Raw genomic sequence first — 18,116 nt, forward strand, 5'->3', positions numbered from 1 at the left:
ATGTTATGTTAGTGGTGGTGACGATGGTCGTGATAGTAACGAAGAATTAAATTTAATTCGTCTTTTTAAAGTGTTATTTCTTTCTTTCTTTACCTTAGTTTAACCTCTCCTTTTTAGGTTCATTTATACGACCCACGCCACACGGGTCTTACAGGGCCGTGACCTGTCGGGAGAGGAATATCTATTGGATCACATACATACTTTTATGACCACATAAGGACAAGGAGGGCCTCCCCTGATGAGGGATCAGCTCAATACCAGGGCACCTCCGATACAACACAAACATTTAAGGCAGTGTTCGTCAGCACTCGCAGAAATGTGCAATGGGTACGCGGTGCTGTCCCATGTACACCGTCGTGCAGCAGGGAGAGATAGAGAGCATACCCGCTAGCAGCTACGCAGTGCACCATAGTGCACTGCGTTTTCAGCGGGTAAGAGAAGCTAGCCCCAGCGTGCTCTGTGCTGACGACCCCTGATTTAAGACATTACACAGCATTCACTCACACATATGAAAGGATTAAGGGAAGGATCGCCATCCATGGCCGGACTTTCAAGAGGTACAATCCCGGCATTTGCCTGAAACCATGAAAAACCTCAGCTAGGATTGCAGGCCCTTGGGATCAAACCCCGGACTTTCCGAATGCAAGGCCAGCCCTCTACCAAGCCACTAGTCCGCTCAAAGTGTTATTTAAAAATATAATAAGAGTTTGTAATCAGGCTCATGACAAAAATTAAAACAACAGAGCCCAAAATAAATCCCGTCTCTCCGAATAACAAAATGAACATCGTTGAAAGGAACAACAAAACAAAAGCTATCCGTGCTTTATTTCTATTGCACAAAAATACCACACGAAATTAATGGAATACTTATTCCATTTTACTACCAAACAGACGAAATATGAAACTCACACTGCAGCAAACCACGTGGTAAGAAAAAGAACAAAAGGGAACAAAACACTGTCAGGCTAAATTACTGCCAAACAAACAAGGTCTTCCTATTACACGGAGTACAAAGGAACACAGCCTCACAACTCAGACACGAAATTTGAAATCGTTTTATTTCTGAAGGTCGCCGGTTTGGATTTCCACATTGTGATGGAATAACCCCTTCCACACGAAGACGTACGCGAGACGCGAGAAAACATGGACACCTGTGATTCTTATAAGATATCGGAGACCATGGTCCATTATTCTCTCTTTCTGGTGTTTTTATAGGAATCACAACAAACCATGCAGAAGTCCCGCAATTCAGAAGCTTGTATTAATTTGCTGAAATCACCATGGCTGAATAAAATCTTAGTTTGTGTCTTTCTTTGATTTTTCTTTTAATGTTCTTCGACTTTTAACACAAATTGTTTGGTTCTAATTTAGATCTTCATACATTTCATAACTGAAGGACAATAAGATATATATAATGTGAAACTTGCTCAATGATTTTGTTTTCGATACAGATTTTTATTGTAATCGGAAACTTACCGTGAAATGCCATCACCTTAGTATTTTGAGGCGAACTTTTCAAATTATAAGGTTTGCTAATTTTATTTAATCCATAAATTAATTTCTGTAATCTATCTTCCATGACAAATATTAAAACATTCATTCATAAATTAATTTCTGTAATCTATCTTCTACGACAAAAATTAAAACAGGGTCGTTCCATACAAAATTTTAAGAATATGCCAGCGATGTCATGAATTTCATTATTTTATTCAAGTACCTTGGAGCAAGGGTAACAAATATAAATAACACCCGAGAGGAAATTAACCGCAGAATAAAATAAATATGGGAAATGCCGGTTATTATTCGATTTAGAATCTTTTGTCATCCAGTCTACTTTCAAAAAAGCGGAAGTTGGAATTTATAATACAGTTATATTACCGATTGTTCAGTATAGTTGTGAAACTTGAACTTTTACTCTGAGAGAGGAACAGACGTTAAGGGTGTTTGAGAATAAAGTTCTTAGGAAAATATTTGGGGCTAAGAGGGATGAAGTTACAGAAGACTGGAGAAAGTTAAACAACGCAGAACTACACGCATTGTATTCTTCACGTAACATAATTAGGAACTAAAATTTGAATTTTGAATTCATCTTTGTAGATTATCCAATAAGTCGTATTATGATAAACGAGTAATGTGGTTTTAATGTTTCCGTCTTGACTTATCCATAATGTCAACCCAAAAAATATTTTTGTTAACATATTTTAACTGATTTGTGAACGTTTTAGCCCTATGTGGGCATTTCCAGACAATATAGATATCTCTACATAATGTATATCAAAATTACATAATACATGTGACCAATTATACGAATGGAAACTTAAAATTTTAAAAAGGCAATTAAAAACACTTTTAAAAATCTAACTAAAAGTGCAGCAACAATATCAATCAAAAGTATAAGAAATATGCATATTTAATATCATACTGTGATCGTCCATTACAGATAGAGATCACAACCGGGCTATTTTGTGGGATCAATAAGCCGTATTGTTATTATATGTGTGAAGACTCGTAGGTGGACACTTATCTGACAAGAGCACGCGTAATTAAATGTGCATATTTTAACAAAGAACACCATTAAAACATTTGCAAATCAATGAAGGTATATAGGGTCATGGATAACTAATATGTTTCTGAGTTGGTGTTTAGGCGTGAATAGAAAATGGTATGGATCACTGGGAGGTTTGGAAATACAAGATGAATGTAGTTTACACAAATTTAAGTAACACTATGATCACTTATTAGCAAATATGTAAAGAAAATATTATTATAAAGAGTTGCGGTTGTATAGTAAGTGAACATCAAATGTTATATTAACAAATATGTTGTAAAGATGAAATATTATAACGAGGTGCAAATGTATGGTGAGTAAACATCAAATTGTTATAAGTGTACATCATTGTGATAAGTAGTGTCATGTATACTATTAATCTCGTACTGTCGTAGACGATCTCTGCATGTTGTCAAGGATGAATTAATAATATATGACGAGTAGTAATAAGTTGCCGGTCATAAATAGCTTCACGAATAGTTGAATTGGCGTGGAGATGTATGTAAATCACATATTAAAATTATTTAAAACTGAAGTATTATGCGTCCTATTGTCAAATACGTGTCCACCTACGAGTCTTCACACATATAATAACAATACGGCTTATTGATCCCACAAAATAGCCCGGTTGTGATCTCTATCTGTAATGGACGATCACAGTATGATATTAAATATGCATATTTCTTAGGGGAGAGTCGGGTAGTATCGGACATCGGGTAATATCGGACAGTGAGTTTCTTTCATCTACCACATGATGATAGTACCTGATTGACATGGTTACGTTTCTGTGACGTCGCATAGAGAAACGTAACCATGTCATTCAGGTACTACCATATGGTGGTAGATGAAAGAAACGCACTGTCCGATATTATCCGATGTCCGATACTACCCGACTCTCCCCTATACTTATTGATTGATCTTGTTGCTGTACTTTTAGTTAGATTTTTAAAAGTGTTTTAATTGCCTTTTTAAAATTTTAAGTTTGCATTCGTATAATTCGTCACATGTATTATGTACTGTAATTTTGATATACATTATGTAGAGATATCTATATTGTCTGAAGATGCCCACATAGGGCGAAAACGTTCACAAAATAATTAAAATGTGTTAACAAAAATATTTTTTGGGTTGACATTATATATAAGTCAAGACGGAAACATGAAAGCCACATTACTCGTTTATCATAATTAGGAACATTAAATCTAGACGTTTGATATGAGCAGGGCATGTAGCACGTATGAGTGAATCCAGAAATGCATACCTATAGAGTGTTAGTTGGAAGATCTGAGGAGGCCACACCTGTGGAGTAACGGTCAGCGCGTCTGGCCGCGAAACCAGGTGGCCCGGGTTCGAAACCCGGTCGGGGAAAGTTATCTGGTTGAGGTTTTTCCGGGGTTTTCCCTCAACCCAATACGAGCAAATGCTGGGTAACTTTCGGTGCTGGACCCCGGACTCATTTCACCGGCATTATCACCTTCATATCATTCAGACGCTAAATAACCTAGATGTTGATACAGCGTCGTAAAATAACCCAAGAAAATAAAAAAATAAAGATCTGAGGAAAAGAGACCTTTGGAGAGGCCGAGATATAAATGGGAGGATAATATTAAAATGAATAATATTAAAATGAATTTGAGGGAGGTGGGATATGATTGTAGAGACTGGATTAATCTTGCTCAGGATAGGGACTGACGGTAGGCTTATGTGAGGGCGACAATGAACCTCCGGGTTTCTTAAAAGTCATTTGTAAGGAAGTTGGCGCTTGGTTCTACAAGGCAACAAGAAACTATCGCAGAAGATTGACCAGAGAATAAAAGCAGGATTCTCCTGTATATATGAATGACAAAATTTAAGAACCAATGAGGTAGTCCCCACACCACAAGACACCCACTCACACATCAAGCACAAACACTTCCTGATACCTTGCCTAGATCGCACCGTGTGGGCTTTCGCCTGCCCACACGTGGTTGTTCTCATTAATAACATTTGCAATTTATGATGTTGCGAGCGTACTGCGATTTTCGACATGGTTTTATGCGGACTTCTTCAATTCATTTTCTTTGAGTAGAACTACCTCCCATAATGTGTGGTAGCAGTTTCAAGATAGTCTGTATAATTCACTGTTTTTTTATCTACCACTTTTAAGCGTAATCATTGCAAGATGACGTTGGTGGATGCTGTGTTCAGTGCTAATAAAAAGACTTCCTCGAACATTCATTATGCAGTTATAAAAGATATACTCGTATATACATTTAGAATGCAATGGACATATATCACAGCCTCTTGCGTGCACGGTGCCTCTCTAAAATAATGACGCGGCTCCAAATCCTCTTATCAACTCCAGAGTAGTTCCTGTGGTTACTTGTTCCCTAAAGTTCGCCATATAGATCTCTTGTATAACATGATATGATGCAGTGTGGTGTAGTGGATACTCTTTTACTATCTTCGGGATTGTGGGTGGGGTCCTTGGACCCAAGGAGACGAAATAACGTAGAGTAGAATTTCTAAGTTGAGTAAATAAGTGTAAGATGGTTTATACTGGTATATATTCCTGATACGTCTGTCACAGGATCACAGACGTACCTCACACAAGCAATGATACAGAAAGACATTATTTTCCCCTTTACACGGATATTTATAGACTAACTCTCAAAGTCACTCAAGGATTAGATCAAAGTACAATTCTGATGAAATGGTCTCAAAAGTTTCGTGGAGATCTTTCGAGAGTGTTCTATCAATAGCTGATGCAACATACCGATTCAGTATCATTATTGTCTGTGGTTCAGGGTTCGATATTACGCTGGAAGAATGATTGAATTTCGTAAGAATAAGTTGGCGTAACATCGGCGTAACACCACAGCAGTACTTTCCGTTGCTATTGCGGCAGCGATAAAGGATATTACGGAGTGCCCATTTAACGACTCCATATGAGTTCCTCGGTTATCTAGCGTCAATGGAATTGGTAGTAATAAGTGTTTTGGCGAGATGAGTTCGAAGACGTGTCATGGGATTATTTGATATCACAATTCGAGAAACCTCAGGAGAAAAAATCTGCGCTATATCGGGATACACCGGCATGTAGAATACGTTACCTCGTTTCGGAAATGAAACTACAGTTATGTTGGTTTGAATGGGAAGCGGAATTCCCGTAGCCGAAACTTCCGTCATTGTACCACCTAAAGGCTGTGTGATGTATCATGTCTCAATGTGAAAAGAGAGAGAAAGGAGATATGTCTTACTTCGTCTGTGTTGTTATGGGGATGGGGGAGTGGAGCGGTGCCGTCGATGCATCCAGTGGCGGAAGGGACTAGTTGATACATTCTGTAGCACAAAATAAAATAACAAAATATCTCTCTTCGTACTGTGTAGTTCCGTCACTGAGCTTGTCTTTCAAGAAACTGAGTTCCGGCAGCCTGTACAATAACAAGATTTTGAAAGGAATCCTGAAAATTTATAACCCTCCTATAATCTCCACCCTCATTTGAAGGGACTTGGTTTTATTGCTACTGAGACAAGATAAACCTTACCAGGTATAGTCAGTGCAATTTTGTCGCCCGGTGTTTTGGTCACTTCGACTTTTTGGTCACCCGATATTTTGGGTAGTTTGGGCGCTAGAAGTACCATAACAAAACAATTCGTCTCATTCTGTCATAAATTTGGAGTCCCAACAACAAGAATTAAGGAAATTTCTATGATAGCTTTGAAGGGTTCTCTGCAGATTTTACGGCGACACTTGTATTTCAATTCAAATTACAGTTGAATTTTCTCATTCTATTTTATTTTTTATCTGTTTTTTTTTTTTATTTTACTGAAAATTTTCATTACTGTAAACAAACTTCTTGTAAGACATTGTTAATGTTACACCTTACATTTTACTGTTTAACATTCTTTGTCTTTGGCAATCTCACCAAGTTGAGGAAGATTATATATTATTATTAAAGTCACAATTTATTTAACATGTGTAGACATCAGTGAAAGAAATAGTCTCCACTTTGTAGGCACAAGAATTATATCGTATGGAGGAGCTCTTATGATATGTTATGATATTTATTTCTACAGCTCATGTTTAGTAATGAGTCGCCACCACATCTCTGTATTCTAATTACAATATTCACATATAACTTACATCGACGTGTGCAGTCCGCTATTTTCCTTCACTACTCATACTACTCTACTATAATACATCCCTCTACTGACTAACCTCCTCGTTTAAAACTTTCCTTGGAGAAGCTCTTATAATAAATCGGTTATTTGAGAACTCATACAAGTCCATATTTTGTCAAAATGAGTTTATTTTGTTTTTGGCATTAATACATGTATTTGCAAGTCTGTACTCGCAGGAGAAAGTAGACATGTCCGCCTCATTTTAAGTGATGATGTCGTGACAGTATTGCCCTAAAGAGGATGAAATCAAAAGATTTTATGAATATACAGAATATTTTTTTGACCTAGTAGTAATAGAGATGGCGCACCTGAGGAGCTGTAGTGTGGGACTTTAATAAGATATCTGTGTTTTCACTTTAAAACTTTCTATAGTTTTTCTTTCATTTTGTAATATGAAGGCCAAAATACATTATGTATTAAATTTGTATATAAATAAATATCTTTTGTTCTCATTAACTTAGAAAATAAACAGAAACTATTATAATTATATACTGAAAACATTTCGGATATCTAAAAAACAACACATGTCCATGAAGTTTAGGGCACCCTTGTTCCCTCAAATATAATTAAACGTTTCTTTAACAAATATTGTAATTCATATTTTAATAAAAATTTGTCTAACCAAAAATATGGATTACCCAACAAATTTAATTTATACAGATTTTAAAGTATTAACTATTGAAGAAATTTATAAATATAGTTTACTAATTTACTACCATAGAAATCAAATAAAACATAAATGTAATCGATATGAATATCGTATTCGAAGACAAAAGTCTACTTTCCTATTAAATGAGCCTAAATGTCATACAAGTGCAGCTCTTAAACGTGGTGCTAGTTTCGGCCCAAGACTTTATAGTAAAATTACAAACCATTTTCCAAATTTGAAATATTTTAAAATTGAAGCTTTAAAAAAAGAAATTTATAAAATATTCATGATCCTATAATATTAACAAATGTGTGTATTTTTTACCTTTTATTTCTGTCGATTATATTCATGTTTTTATTGAATATCATTGGCTTCTATCTGATTGTCAATTTATATTAAATGTGTGTTTTTCTCTCTTTTTCTCTTTCTTCTTCTTCTTATTTATTTTTTTTTTTGCTCTTGTGTGTTATTTATTGGTTTGAATTAAGTTACTTGCTATATTTATTAAACTCTGCTTGTAAATTTTATGTTATATTATTGGCTAAGACCACACCGTACACGAGCCTGGCTCTTACGGTAGTGGCTAGAAACATTTTTGTTTTATAATTTTAATTTGTACTCACTAGCTAGTTAGTTAAATAAATATTAAAAATTCACCCTGAAAAGATAAGAACGTATAAATATTTATAAGCTGCAGACAGTTTTTCGCAGTTTTCTCAAAACTTATAGCTACGGACACATGTGGTTTCTCAAATAACCGATTCAGTTGTTGCATTGCTGATTTTTCCAGTATTTTAGCTGAGCTGAGAACGACAGTGACAGTATTTTGAATACTAATCGGTTGATGCTTAGACACACTCACACTGGACAGCTCCCAAGTGCCAAGCCGCGTTCACAGATATGGAAGGTGATGATTCTTTCTGATTGACACAGTTCTCTAATGGGCCATAACGCATTGTAATAATATAATGACCGTTCCCAGTGACCGAGAAATGGGTTCTTGATCAATGTACTGCCACTTCCTGCTTTGTTTGGGCTCTCCTCGTGCCTTATCTTGCTGGGCAGGCATGGGCACACCAGCTCGAATTGGGGAAATGAGGGTCATTAGTCAACTGATGCACTTTCGTTTTGTTATTTCTCTTTCCACCTCCATCTTGTTTACTTCTGTAATGTATTCCATGCCATGACAACGATATTCAGACGAAATTAAGCAAAAGTGGAACAAGTTAAAAAATTTACTTCGGACGCAATGGTCCCATTTCTATAGTTTCAGATTTGTAATTAATGTAAAGTACCTAACTAATTAATTTCATGTTGTAAATTCTGACTTTCCTTGAGTGACTCGCAGAAGCTGTAGTCTCTTTTTTCGCCCTCGGCTCACCACGGGAGGCAAAATATATAGCACGCATGCTAAACATTAATACAGCAATGGTGGAATGCCGATAGGAGAAATGGGAGTGCCTCGCGCACACCTACCAAGCACTTGGACCCGGTATCGGGCATTCCTTATCTGATGTTAATTTAGACTCCTCACAATAATCAAATGGAACAAGCCAACGAGTCCAGCACTTAAAGAAAAGATTTTTTTTTATTTTATTGGGTTATTTTACGACGCTGTATCAACATCTCAGGTTATTTAGCGTCTGAATGAAATGAAGGTGATAATGCCGGCGAAATGAGTCCGGAATCCAGCACCGAAAGTTACCCAGCATTTGCTCGTATTGAGGGAAAACCCCGGAAAAAACCTCAACCAGGTAACATGCCCCGACCGGGATTCGAACCCGGGCCACCTGGTTTCGCGGCCAGACGCGCTGACCGTTACTCCACAGGTGTGGACTAAAGAAAAGATAATTATGATGACTCAAAATGGATTTTCAAAGACGAATAAAATGTGAGTCTCATGTAAATTTAGGAAATCGCGCCACGAAGTTCTCTATTCCGACTACAGATGTCTATATGGGCCAATGTCGCGAGTGATACTGCATGTATTTGTGCAGAATAACTTCGTGTACACTGGCGTTCAAAGATACCTGACCCTACTAATCGATAGTGATCGATAATTTGTTGGTGTAAGTGTGACTTCTTTAGTTATTACTTGTACGAATAGATGGCGATGATAATAACAGTGTTACCAATGGTACATAAATATAACCCGGATTATAGAATTCAATATTTCATCCACCTCTGCTAATTGTAAAACAACACTTAGTTTAGCTGAAAACCGCTGATATTGTCAATTATGAGAATAATTTATGCTTAATCTACATCATCATTTTCCCAGACACTTTTTAACTGCCCCAATAATGATGCCACCTATTGAGAACTAGCGGAACTATTTAAAAGTTTTTCAGTTTTTTTATACTCGTATCTTAGGTTCTGACTTATTCCCGAGATCACACATAGATTGATCGTTCCTATATTAAAATCGGTTGCACTTTGAAGAGAACAACCGCCAGGATCGCCACCCGCCCGCCGTAAACGAACATGAGATGGCAGTACAGTCACTAATGCAATTCAAATGAGAGTTATGACGTGACTCCTTATGTAACAACTAGATGGCAGCATAGTAAACCTGACAAAAGTTGTTACCGTCAAAGCGTATAACGCCGAGCAATCTGGGTATATATGATCTAGACTTATTCCTTGAGTAGAAAGTTCGCTTACACGATCATAAAATCGTAGGTCAAATATCTTTGAATCTAGTTGAGGAATTTTCCGGGATTTTCCCTCAACCTATTAAACGGAAATGCTGGGTAACTTTCGGCACTGGACCCCGGGCTCATTTCGCTGGCTTTACCACCTTCAGTTAATTCAAACGCTAGATAACCATAGCAGTTGATAAAACTTCGTAAAATAAACCAATCAAAAAATTAAAAAAGAATCACTATGGATTTTTCATGGATTTATCATTAAGAATCCCAGGCCACACCGGGAGGAGTACCCGGGCCCTCTGCATGACAGACCGAAGGTTTGACTACTCAGTCACCGTAGGGTTATTACTAAACCGTTACCCCAATATCAAATTGATACATTCTGTGCTTCCTCTAGGCGTAGAGTAGGTATCACCTCTCGAAATAAGTGTAGTTGTATTCCATTCCATATACACAAGAGATTAATTACATCCACTCCTACGTTGTCATGTATCGGCAATGATCAATATAACGAAGAATTGTTAATCATCATTGATTAGCATATAACGTAACGCTAAAATATCTCGTCATCTTGTTGATTTTTCGAACGGACTTCGAAACAGCCAAACTGTGTCCCAGTAAGTGATTCATTATTAGATAAAATAATAAACATGAAGTGATTGAGAGCAACGCACTGAAGTCCCATCAGTTGAACTGGTTCTGATAATGAAATAAAGATCCTTTGTAGCAGGAACCTGTTTCAAACAAAAACACGATATCAATTATTCGTGTTTGAAGGAGAACGTCGATAATACAAATCCCTACTCCTAACTGGAACAGAAAACAAATATGATTGCATTCTTCGTCGTCACGATTGGAAAGGAGCAAGCCTTTAAAGGAGTACACACAACTCCCAAACGTAGCAGAGGCTTCGCTCCCTCCTGTTTGTTTAGTGGCAGCAGTTATGTAACATCGGCGTGTAGCGTTAGGGTTCTGCAAAGTGTAGACGAGAAGAGTAATACTAAGAAAGTCTTTTCAGCAGAGTAATCGACTTCACAAAACCAAACATTTCCCGAACACAAAACCGCGAATTCACCCATTCTGTAGGCTATCTTTACATCGGATTACGTAATAAAAAAGGTAGAATATGTATGCTATTACGCCATAAGTTAGAATGAATCCAAAACTATTTCTCCGTATTGAAACCTTCAGTCTAAAGTACAGTTATTTACTTCCGTCTTTCTATTCGATGATGAAAGTAAACACAAATACAAATTTTTATATTTCCATTGGCTCATTCGGTGAATTCTGAAGCAGGTTGTGGTGATAGTAGTAGGCCTGTAGTAGTAGTAAGCCTGATAATAGTATATATTATTTTAATGTACCGAAGTACATATGATATTTACATGCAGATATTCTGCGTCATCATACGATGTAAGAGTAATGGAATGCTCTTTCATATTTAAGTATAAAAATATAGGGGTGCCATTTGAAATTTCAAAGTGAGAGGTGGGAGGTGAAATCTAAAATGCAATTAAGCTGGTTTCAGACTTCCCCCTCAATATCTAAATTGACGTGTGTGTGTTTTTTTTTTTTTTGTTTAAATTGAATTCAATTTAAATAATTAGTTATTTAGACTGGGAAATTTTGAAAGGAAAGCCCTGTATAAAAATGTTACGCTCATGACAAATACTATATCATTATTGTTGCATCACGACGGTGACTCAGTGCTGAAATGCTGAGCTTTTAAGTCAGAGGGTCCGGGTTCAAATCCAGCTCAACCCTGAAGCTATAACTGGTGTTGAGTAATTCCGTGGTCCTGGTAACACAGAGGTTTCCACGGGGTACTGAGTTCCCTGTGTGACATCCTAACAATTCTCAATAATAATCATCATCATTAATTGCTAATGCAATGTGAACCCACCCGTGTGGTGCACTCTGGATAGTCTTTAACGAACTAAGTGGTTTAGGCTTCTGGGCATTAGCGACATGTATGAGTCGCTCATAGAATGAGGGAGAATAACGACAAGTTAAGGGTCCTGCCACTGAATAAAAAAAAATATTTTTTATTGCTTCACAACAATACCGTTATTTTATCAAGACGCCAATGTCATTACAGTTTTTTTAACTAGGCTGTTATTCAACACAGAACTGCACGCATTGTATTCTTCACCTGACATAATTAGGAACATTAAATGCAAACATTTGAGATGGGCAGGGCATGTTGCACATAAGGGCAAATCCAGAAATACATATAGAGTGTTAGTTGGGAGATCGGAGAGAAAAAGACTTTTGGAGAGGCCGAGACGTAGATGGGAGGATAACATTAAAATGTATTTGAGGGAGTTGGGATATGATGATAGAGACAGGATTAATCTGGCATAGGATAGGGACCAATGGCGGCTTACGTGAGGGCGGCAATGAAACTGCGGGTACCTTAAAAACCATTTGTAAGTAAATAAGTAAGTAGTAAGGGCTGTTATTCAAAATGCATACATAAATAACTTACTAAAGAAATCATAAAAAAAATCCGTTTCGCGTCAACACAAAAGGGTCAAGGCCTACCAGTCGACTGCTCGCGTCACATTCACGTGATTCAGCAGAAGTGAACGATCATCCAACCAGTACAGGGTTAACATATGGTTGGCATGATGTTACCCTAGCCATTATAGATGCTTGCGAAACCGGATTTCACTGGTCGAAATTTCATGATAAAATTTCTTAACCCATGAATATTCGAAACATCTCTACTCACTAAATAAAATGTCTTTTTTAACACTTATATTGTAAATAACTACGATAATATATAATATAATGCGTATAAAAAAGAGAGACAGAAAAACCGAGAGGAAGGAAGTAGGCCTACTATTTCACACCAACCTTTCGAACCGCGACATGATCAAATTATCATTACCTTTCCTCATTCTATTCGTTGTTTTTCCAAGAAACCAACAAACATACTTCGATAAGGAATTCCTTGCCTGTAAGTGTGCAAGCATCAACATTTTCCAACGTAACATTTTAACATTTAAATAATTTCAGACCGAGAGTGACATGTCCAAAGAATTGTCTCATCCCATTTATTCTTCACATCTTAAAATTAAGTTGAATCTCGAGTTCTAAGATACGTAGTTCAATACTAGCAGAGTGAGAGATGATGCGTTCTAAAAATAAAAAGACAACCCTTGGTTTAAAATGTCCTATGAAAACATCGGTTCGTGCCACTTTTGCAGGCACACGGGGCTATGCAGTCGTCGTGTAGCTGTCAGTCAGTGCTCTGGCTGTTCCCGATATGACAAGATGAATGAGCCTCATTCCCACTGAAAACTATGAAATTATGCGCTCAACACAACTCCCGTAGCTGCATCATGCAAATTGGCCGGGCCTTCCACCACGATGACTGTGCCTTTCCTCACACCATGTGCTTGACGGCAGCGACGACTTCCCTCTGACCCAGAGATAGGCGACCCTAACCTAGCGACATACTGTATTTTATTTCAGTTCTTATTTCCTATGGATGTTATGGTTTATACTTCCTATAGCAGAGACCATATGCAAAAAAATGCCGTTGTGGCTGGTTTCGTCTTCTGTAATCGCTTCACTTTTTCTAAAGCCATTATCAGCAATACTACTGGTGCACTTTTCTTTATTGGTCTACCAACGTTACTTTCTCCAGCGATCTCGATACACAGAATTTTCATTCTTTAAAATTTCTGTTCTTTATGCTTTCTCTGATTTAATCTATCCATATGTTGCCGTATCTACAGCACTTACATTACAGATTCCTTTTCTTTTTTTCCGCTTACGAATCTCATTGTCCTGTATCACTTTTTTATTTTACGTAAAATGTCTTCTTAACTTCCATTTTATTTGTAATTAATATATATATGGTACTTAAACGCTTTGCATAGTCTTATATAAGCAATTTCTGTACTCATAAATTACTTTTTCTATTCCCATTCTAAACTTACTTATTTAATGCGTGTTATGTATATCTATACTCAGTTCCATAATGTCTGACAGGGGATGTAAATATTGCCGGCAGAGAGAGGGAGAAGGAGAATTGCTGTTCAACCAATGGCAGAGGTCACATCCCACGCTTATCTTGAAGTTGGGCGGCCTAAAACGTTCTACCTCAGCAATTATATTTCTTCCGCTCTCTGCCGGCAATATTTACATCCCCTGTCAGACATTATGGAACGAAGTATAGATAAGGTCCAGATTTTCTGGTGACTAGACATAAATTATCGCTTACCGCTTACAGTGTTTTGTTTCAGACGATGCTGATAGTGCCTTATCGTCAATATCACTAAATAAGTGTATAGTTTTTACCTACTATTTATGTAACTGGTTGTAGAAAAATGTATGTAACTCTCCATAATGGCTATTAATACACCTTTACGAAGTTTATGACTCTCTCCAAGAGTCGCATCGTAAATTACTTCGTACTCATGTCTTAACAGCTATCATTACATGACCATTGCATAGTATACTGTTTGTCCGCCATCACTGTAAACAGTCTTTATCGTTTGTCAAAATCGTGCACAATATGTATGATTGTTGTATCAGTGCCGTAAAATATTATCATTCCAACTAAAACGTGATGCTCTCTATTATGACGGCATAACTTGTACCGTAACAGGAGTCAATGTTTAGGAAACGAGTTTTCTAATTTTGATGAGTGCAATAACTGTACAACATTATAAAAGTGTTTCATACGTCATTTTTATACGATTGTATCACAGTCTAGTATATAGACTACAGTCACGAAGCTCAATACGTAATAAATATGAATCCATAGATAGTTGCTAACCACTAGGATCGCTAATATCGCTTCATTACAGACAATGCGAAATAGTACCGGCACAGTCTATTGTTCCTAGCACTCTCACAACTCAAGCTTCGTGACTGTATATGCTAGACTGTGATTGTATTATAAAACAATAAAAAAAAATAGCATCGTATTTGTAATGATGAGTAGTTCGATATCATTGTCTACGAAGAAAGAGGTTGCTATGACAACAATGATGTCTTAATTTAATATTATGGCACTGGCAAATCGTTTCATAATATTAAATTTATGACATAAGTTATGCTGTCATAATAGAAGTCATGACTTTTAGTAGGCATGATAATAGTTTACGGCACTGGTATAATAATGTGGCATATTATGCACGATTTGCACTAACGACGAAGACTGTTTTTAATTCTGGAGAACAAAAAATTAATACTCATTCTTCACAGACCATGATTCACCGTTAAAAATTTGATATGCTGTTTCTTTATTCATTGTTTTATAATGCTGTCGTACAAAAAAAGCGTACGAAACACGTTTATAGGATCACAGTTATTGCATTGGCCAAAATTATAAAAATAGCGAAGAGAGTTTCCTATACAATAAAGTATAACATTATAAACTAATTTCTTCATATACTACTTATGTACCTGTTTTAGTGACCATACTCTAAACAGATTTTAGATTATTAAAACGTTATATAGATAATTTAGATATATATCAAATATCTGGGCGTAGGAATTCATGTGCAAATAAGAATATGTTATACATTTCACCGACACAAAAATTTTATAATCCTTTAACATAAACTAGTGATCTCCAGAAAAAAATGAAAGCCTGGAAATAAAGCAGATCACTTGAATGCTGTAAAAAAGAAACTAAATTCATAAAATGAAACTGATGATAATTGTTATTAAGTAGAAATATCCTTTGTTGCAGGCAAATCTGCGTCGACGATGGCCAAGAACTCTCTCTTCAATATGGTTGCCAATTCTACGAAGTCAGCGCCGCAGAGAACTTCGCAGGAGTTTCTCTCGCGTTCCAGTCGCTCCTTAGGGAAGCCCGGTCTGTGCAGCTGCTGAGGGCACTACCCATCAGGAGGAAGCTTGGTGTCAATAGTGTGTCCAAAGTTCTGGGCAATATCTTCGGAAAGAACAACAAGACTGGCGACAGGAAGAAAAGACCTTCCCTCAGCATCTAATGGGCAGAAACACATCACCTTGTCCAAAGAAATGGACTTTCTCGTGGACAGCGACGTTGACTGATCACCAGAAGAAGAGGTTTCTCTTCAATACATCACTTTTAAAGAAAGTCCATCAAAAGAAAATTGTGTGAACATGTACTGAATCTGAGAAGAATTTCTCCAGCGTCGTAGAATGGGACTTACATGGATACAATGCGATTGGAGGAATTTCTTTACGCGTATATGAAAAGAAGACTGGTAACGAAAGCAAAGCGTCTTTTCAGTGTTGAGTTTGATAAGGCAAATCGTCGAGATTAGTAAGAGAAAATTTATTCAGCTGTATGATACAAAGATCTCTACACTTTAAAAAGAAATACGACTGTTTCCAGAAAGAAAAACAACATTTGGGTAGCACTTAATGTCAAGAGGAGCAGCTTTCGCTTAGTAAAGAAAACTGGATGTGTATACACATTCGGATATCATGTTCAACAAGAACAGTAGGTTTCGCGACTGAAAGAAAAGACTTTCCCTCAGCATAAGCTGTAGTCTAAAGAAACTGGGTGCCGCTGCACATAGGAATGCTTCCGCATTGCGTTTGTAAAGACTTTAATAATGATCCAAAATATTAGGATTTTCATGAAATGTTTCTATAAAAAAAATTCCATTTTACTTGATGTTGAAACATTCCTTAATATGTTTTATCAGTGCCTACCACTAGCAAAGTTGGTACCGATAAGGTGTGTTACGCTTATTATACATAAATAGTTCTTCCTCAATATCCGAACAACTACCCAATGTTACAGATGGAGACAATAAGTTTATTGTGCCATACCTGATAATTCAGGACTCGGCGCCAACTAGAGACATTCCTACGGTTACATTCTTCGTGTAACATTCGTCGTAGAATCCCATGGAATTGGTATCATGGAAAGATGGTCTGGTAAAATAATTTCCCGTTTATTTCTGTACTTGTGATAAGGATGATTGTGGACAATAGAAGAATGATAGAATAAAGGTAGGGAAATGGGAATATCCCGACAAAACGCTTCTGAAACCGTCCTTGTTCAGAAAAAAATTCAACTTAGACTCATCAAAAATTTGAAATCATATGTAGCTTCAAAATAAACTTCCACTTCGAAGTGAAATTCAAGTGACATGTTCAGACGCTTCAGGATGCAAGAAGGAAATTTATAAATCATAATTTGAAATAAATGTGGCCAAGAACTCACGACACATATTACAAAGAAAGATACACAATAATATTATGTGAGTGAGAATTACTGGAGATTGTATATACATAATTATGCCGAATGATACAATAAAAGTGTGTGTGCCTTATTATGGCAATAACGTAAAAGTTTGATCTCAACCGATATTAACCTTCAACTATCGTTGCCATGCCGATGTGTATTTTTTATTTACGACTAAGATCGGCAAAGAGTCATGTTTATGTAAGAATTTCGGTTCAAGGTATATTATATGAAATATAGCACGAAATTATGAGGTACACAATAAGCATAATAGTTGAAGGTTAATCTTCGTTGCCAGTAATAACGCATATGTCAAACAACACATGGTCAATTTCCTATTCAAATATTTCGCAAATATTAGATAATTGTAAAATTTAAAAAACTGTAAAAATTCCTAATAAATTATACAATCAATTATGCATGCGATTTCAATTTTACATTCCTGCATCCATTAATAAAATTAATGCTTTAGATAGTTAAATAATTATTACTATAGTAATTTCCCCTATTTCTCGTTAATTTGCATGCAAGTACAGAATCTTTCATAAGTAACGAGTCTATCGAAAAATCAACTATTTTGAACAATTTTTTGAAATGATGTTCATCCTCACGAGAAAGAGGTGCCGTACAGTCGATTTGGAAACAAACACCCTCCTCCCCTTGCCGCCAGAGTTATTAAACGAAAGAATGGTTAGTATTTTAAATCTTATTAAAACACATAAATGTAAAAACAGTTTCAATTGTTGATAAATTATGGCGTACAATTTTCAAAATGTCTTCCGTTCTGCTGAATGCACAAATGTAAGCGACTTATAAACTCTTCATGGACTCTAGTGAGCATGTCCGACGTAACAATTTGTATCGTATGTTCGATTCGTTCCACTAATTCAGGAATGG

General features: G+C 36.6%; 2 protein-coding genes across 3 annotated transcripts in view; one reads left to right on the forward strand and one right to left on the reverse strand.

Moving 5' to 3' along the window:
- LOC138701770 (ras-related and estrogen-regulated growth inhibitor-like) overlaps window positions 1–17,638 on the forward strand; it is an 839,928-nt gene extending 822,290 nt beyond the window's left edge. The window contains exon 6 of the mRNA XM_069829017.1: window positions 15,726–17,638. Within this exon, the coding sequence (XP_069685118.1) occupies window positions 15,726–15,987 (262 nt within the window). The 3' untranslated portion in view covers window positions 15,988–17,638. The remainder of the gene's footprint in view (window positions 1–15,725) is intronic.
- LOC138701769 (zinc finger protein OZF-like) overlaps window positions 1–18,116 on the reverse strand; it is a 320,834-nt gene that overhangs the window by 224,823 nt on the left and 77,895 nt on the right. The window lies entirely within an intron of this gene.

Source organism: Periplaneta americana, chromosome 6, assembly GCF_040183065.1.
Source record: "Periplaneta americana isolate PAMFEO1 chromosome 6, P.americana_PAMFEO1_priV1, whole genome shotgun sequence".
NCBI classification, from domain to species: domain Eukaryota; kingdom Metazoa; phylum Arthropoda; class Insecta; order Blattodea; family Blattidae; genus Periplaneta; species Periplaneta americana.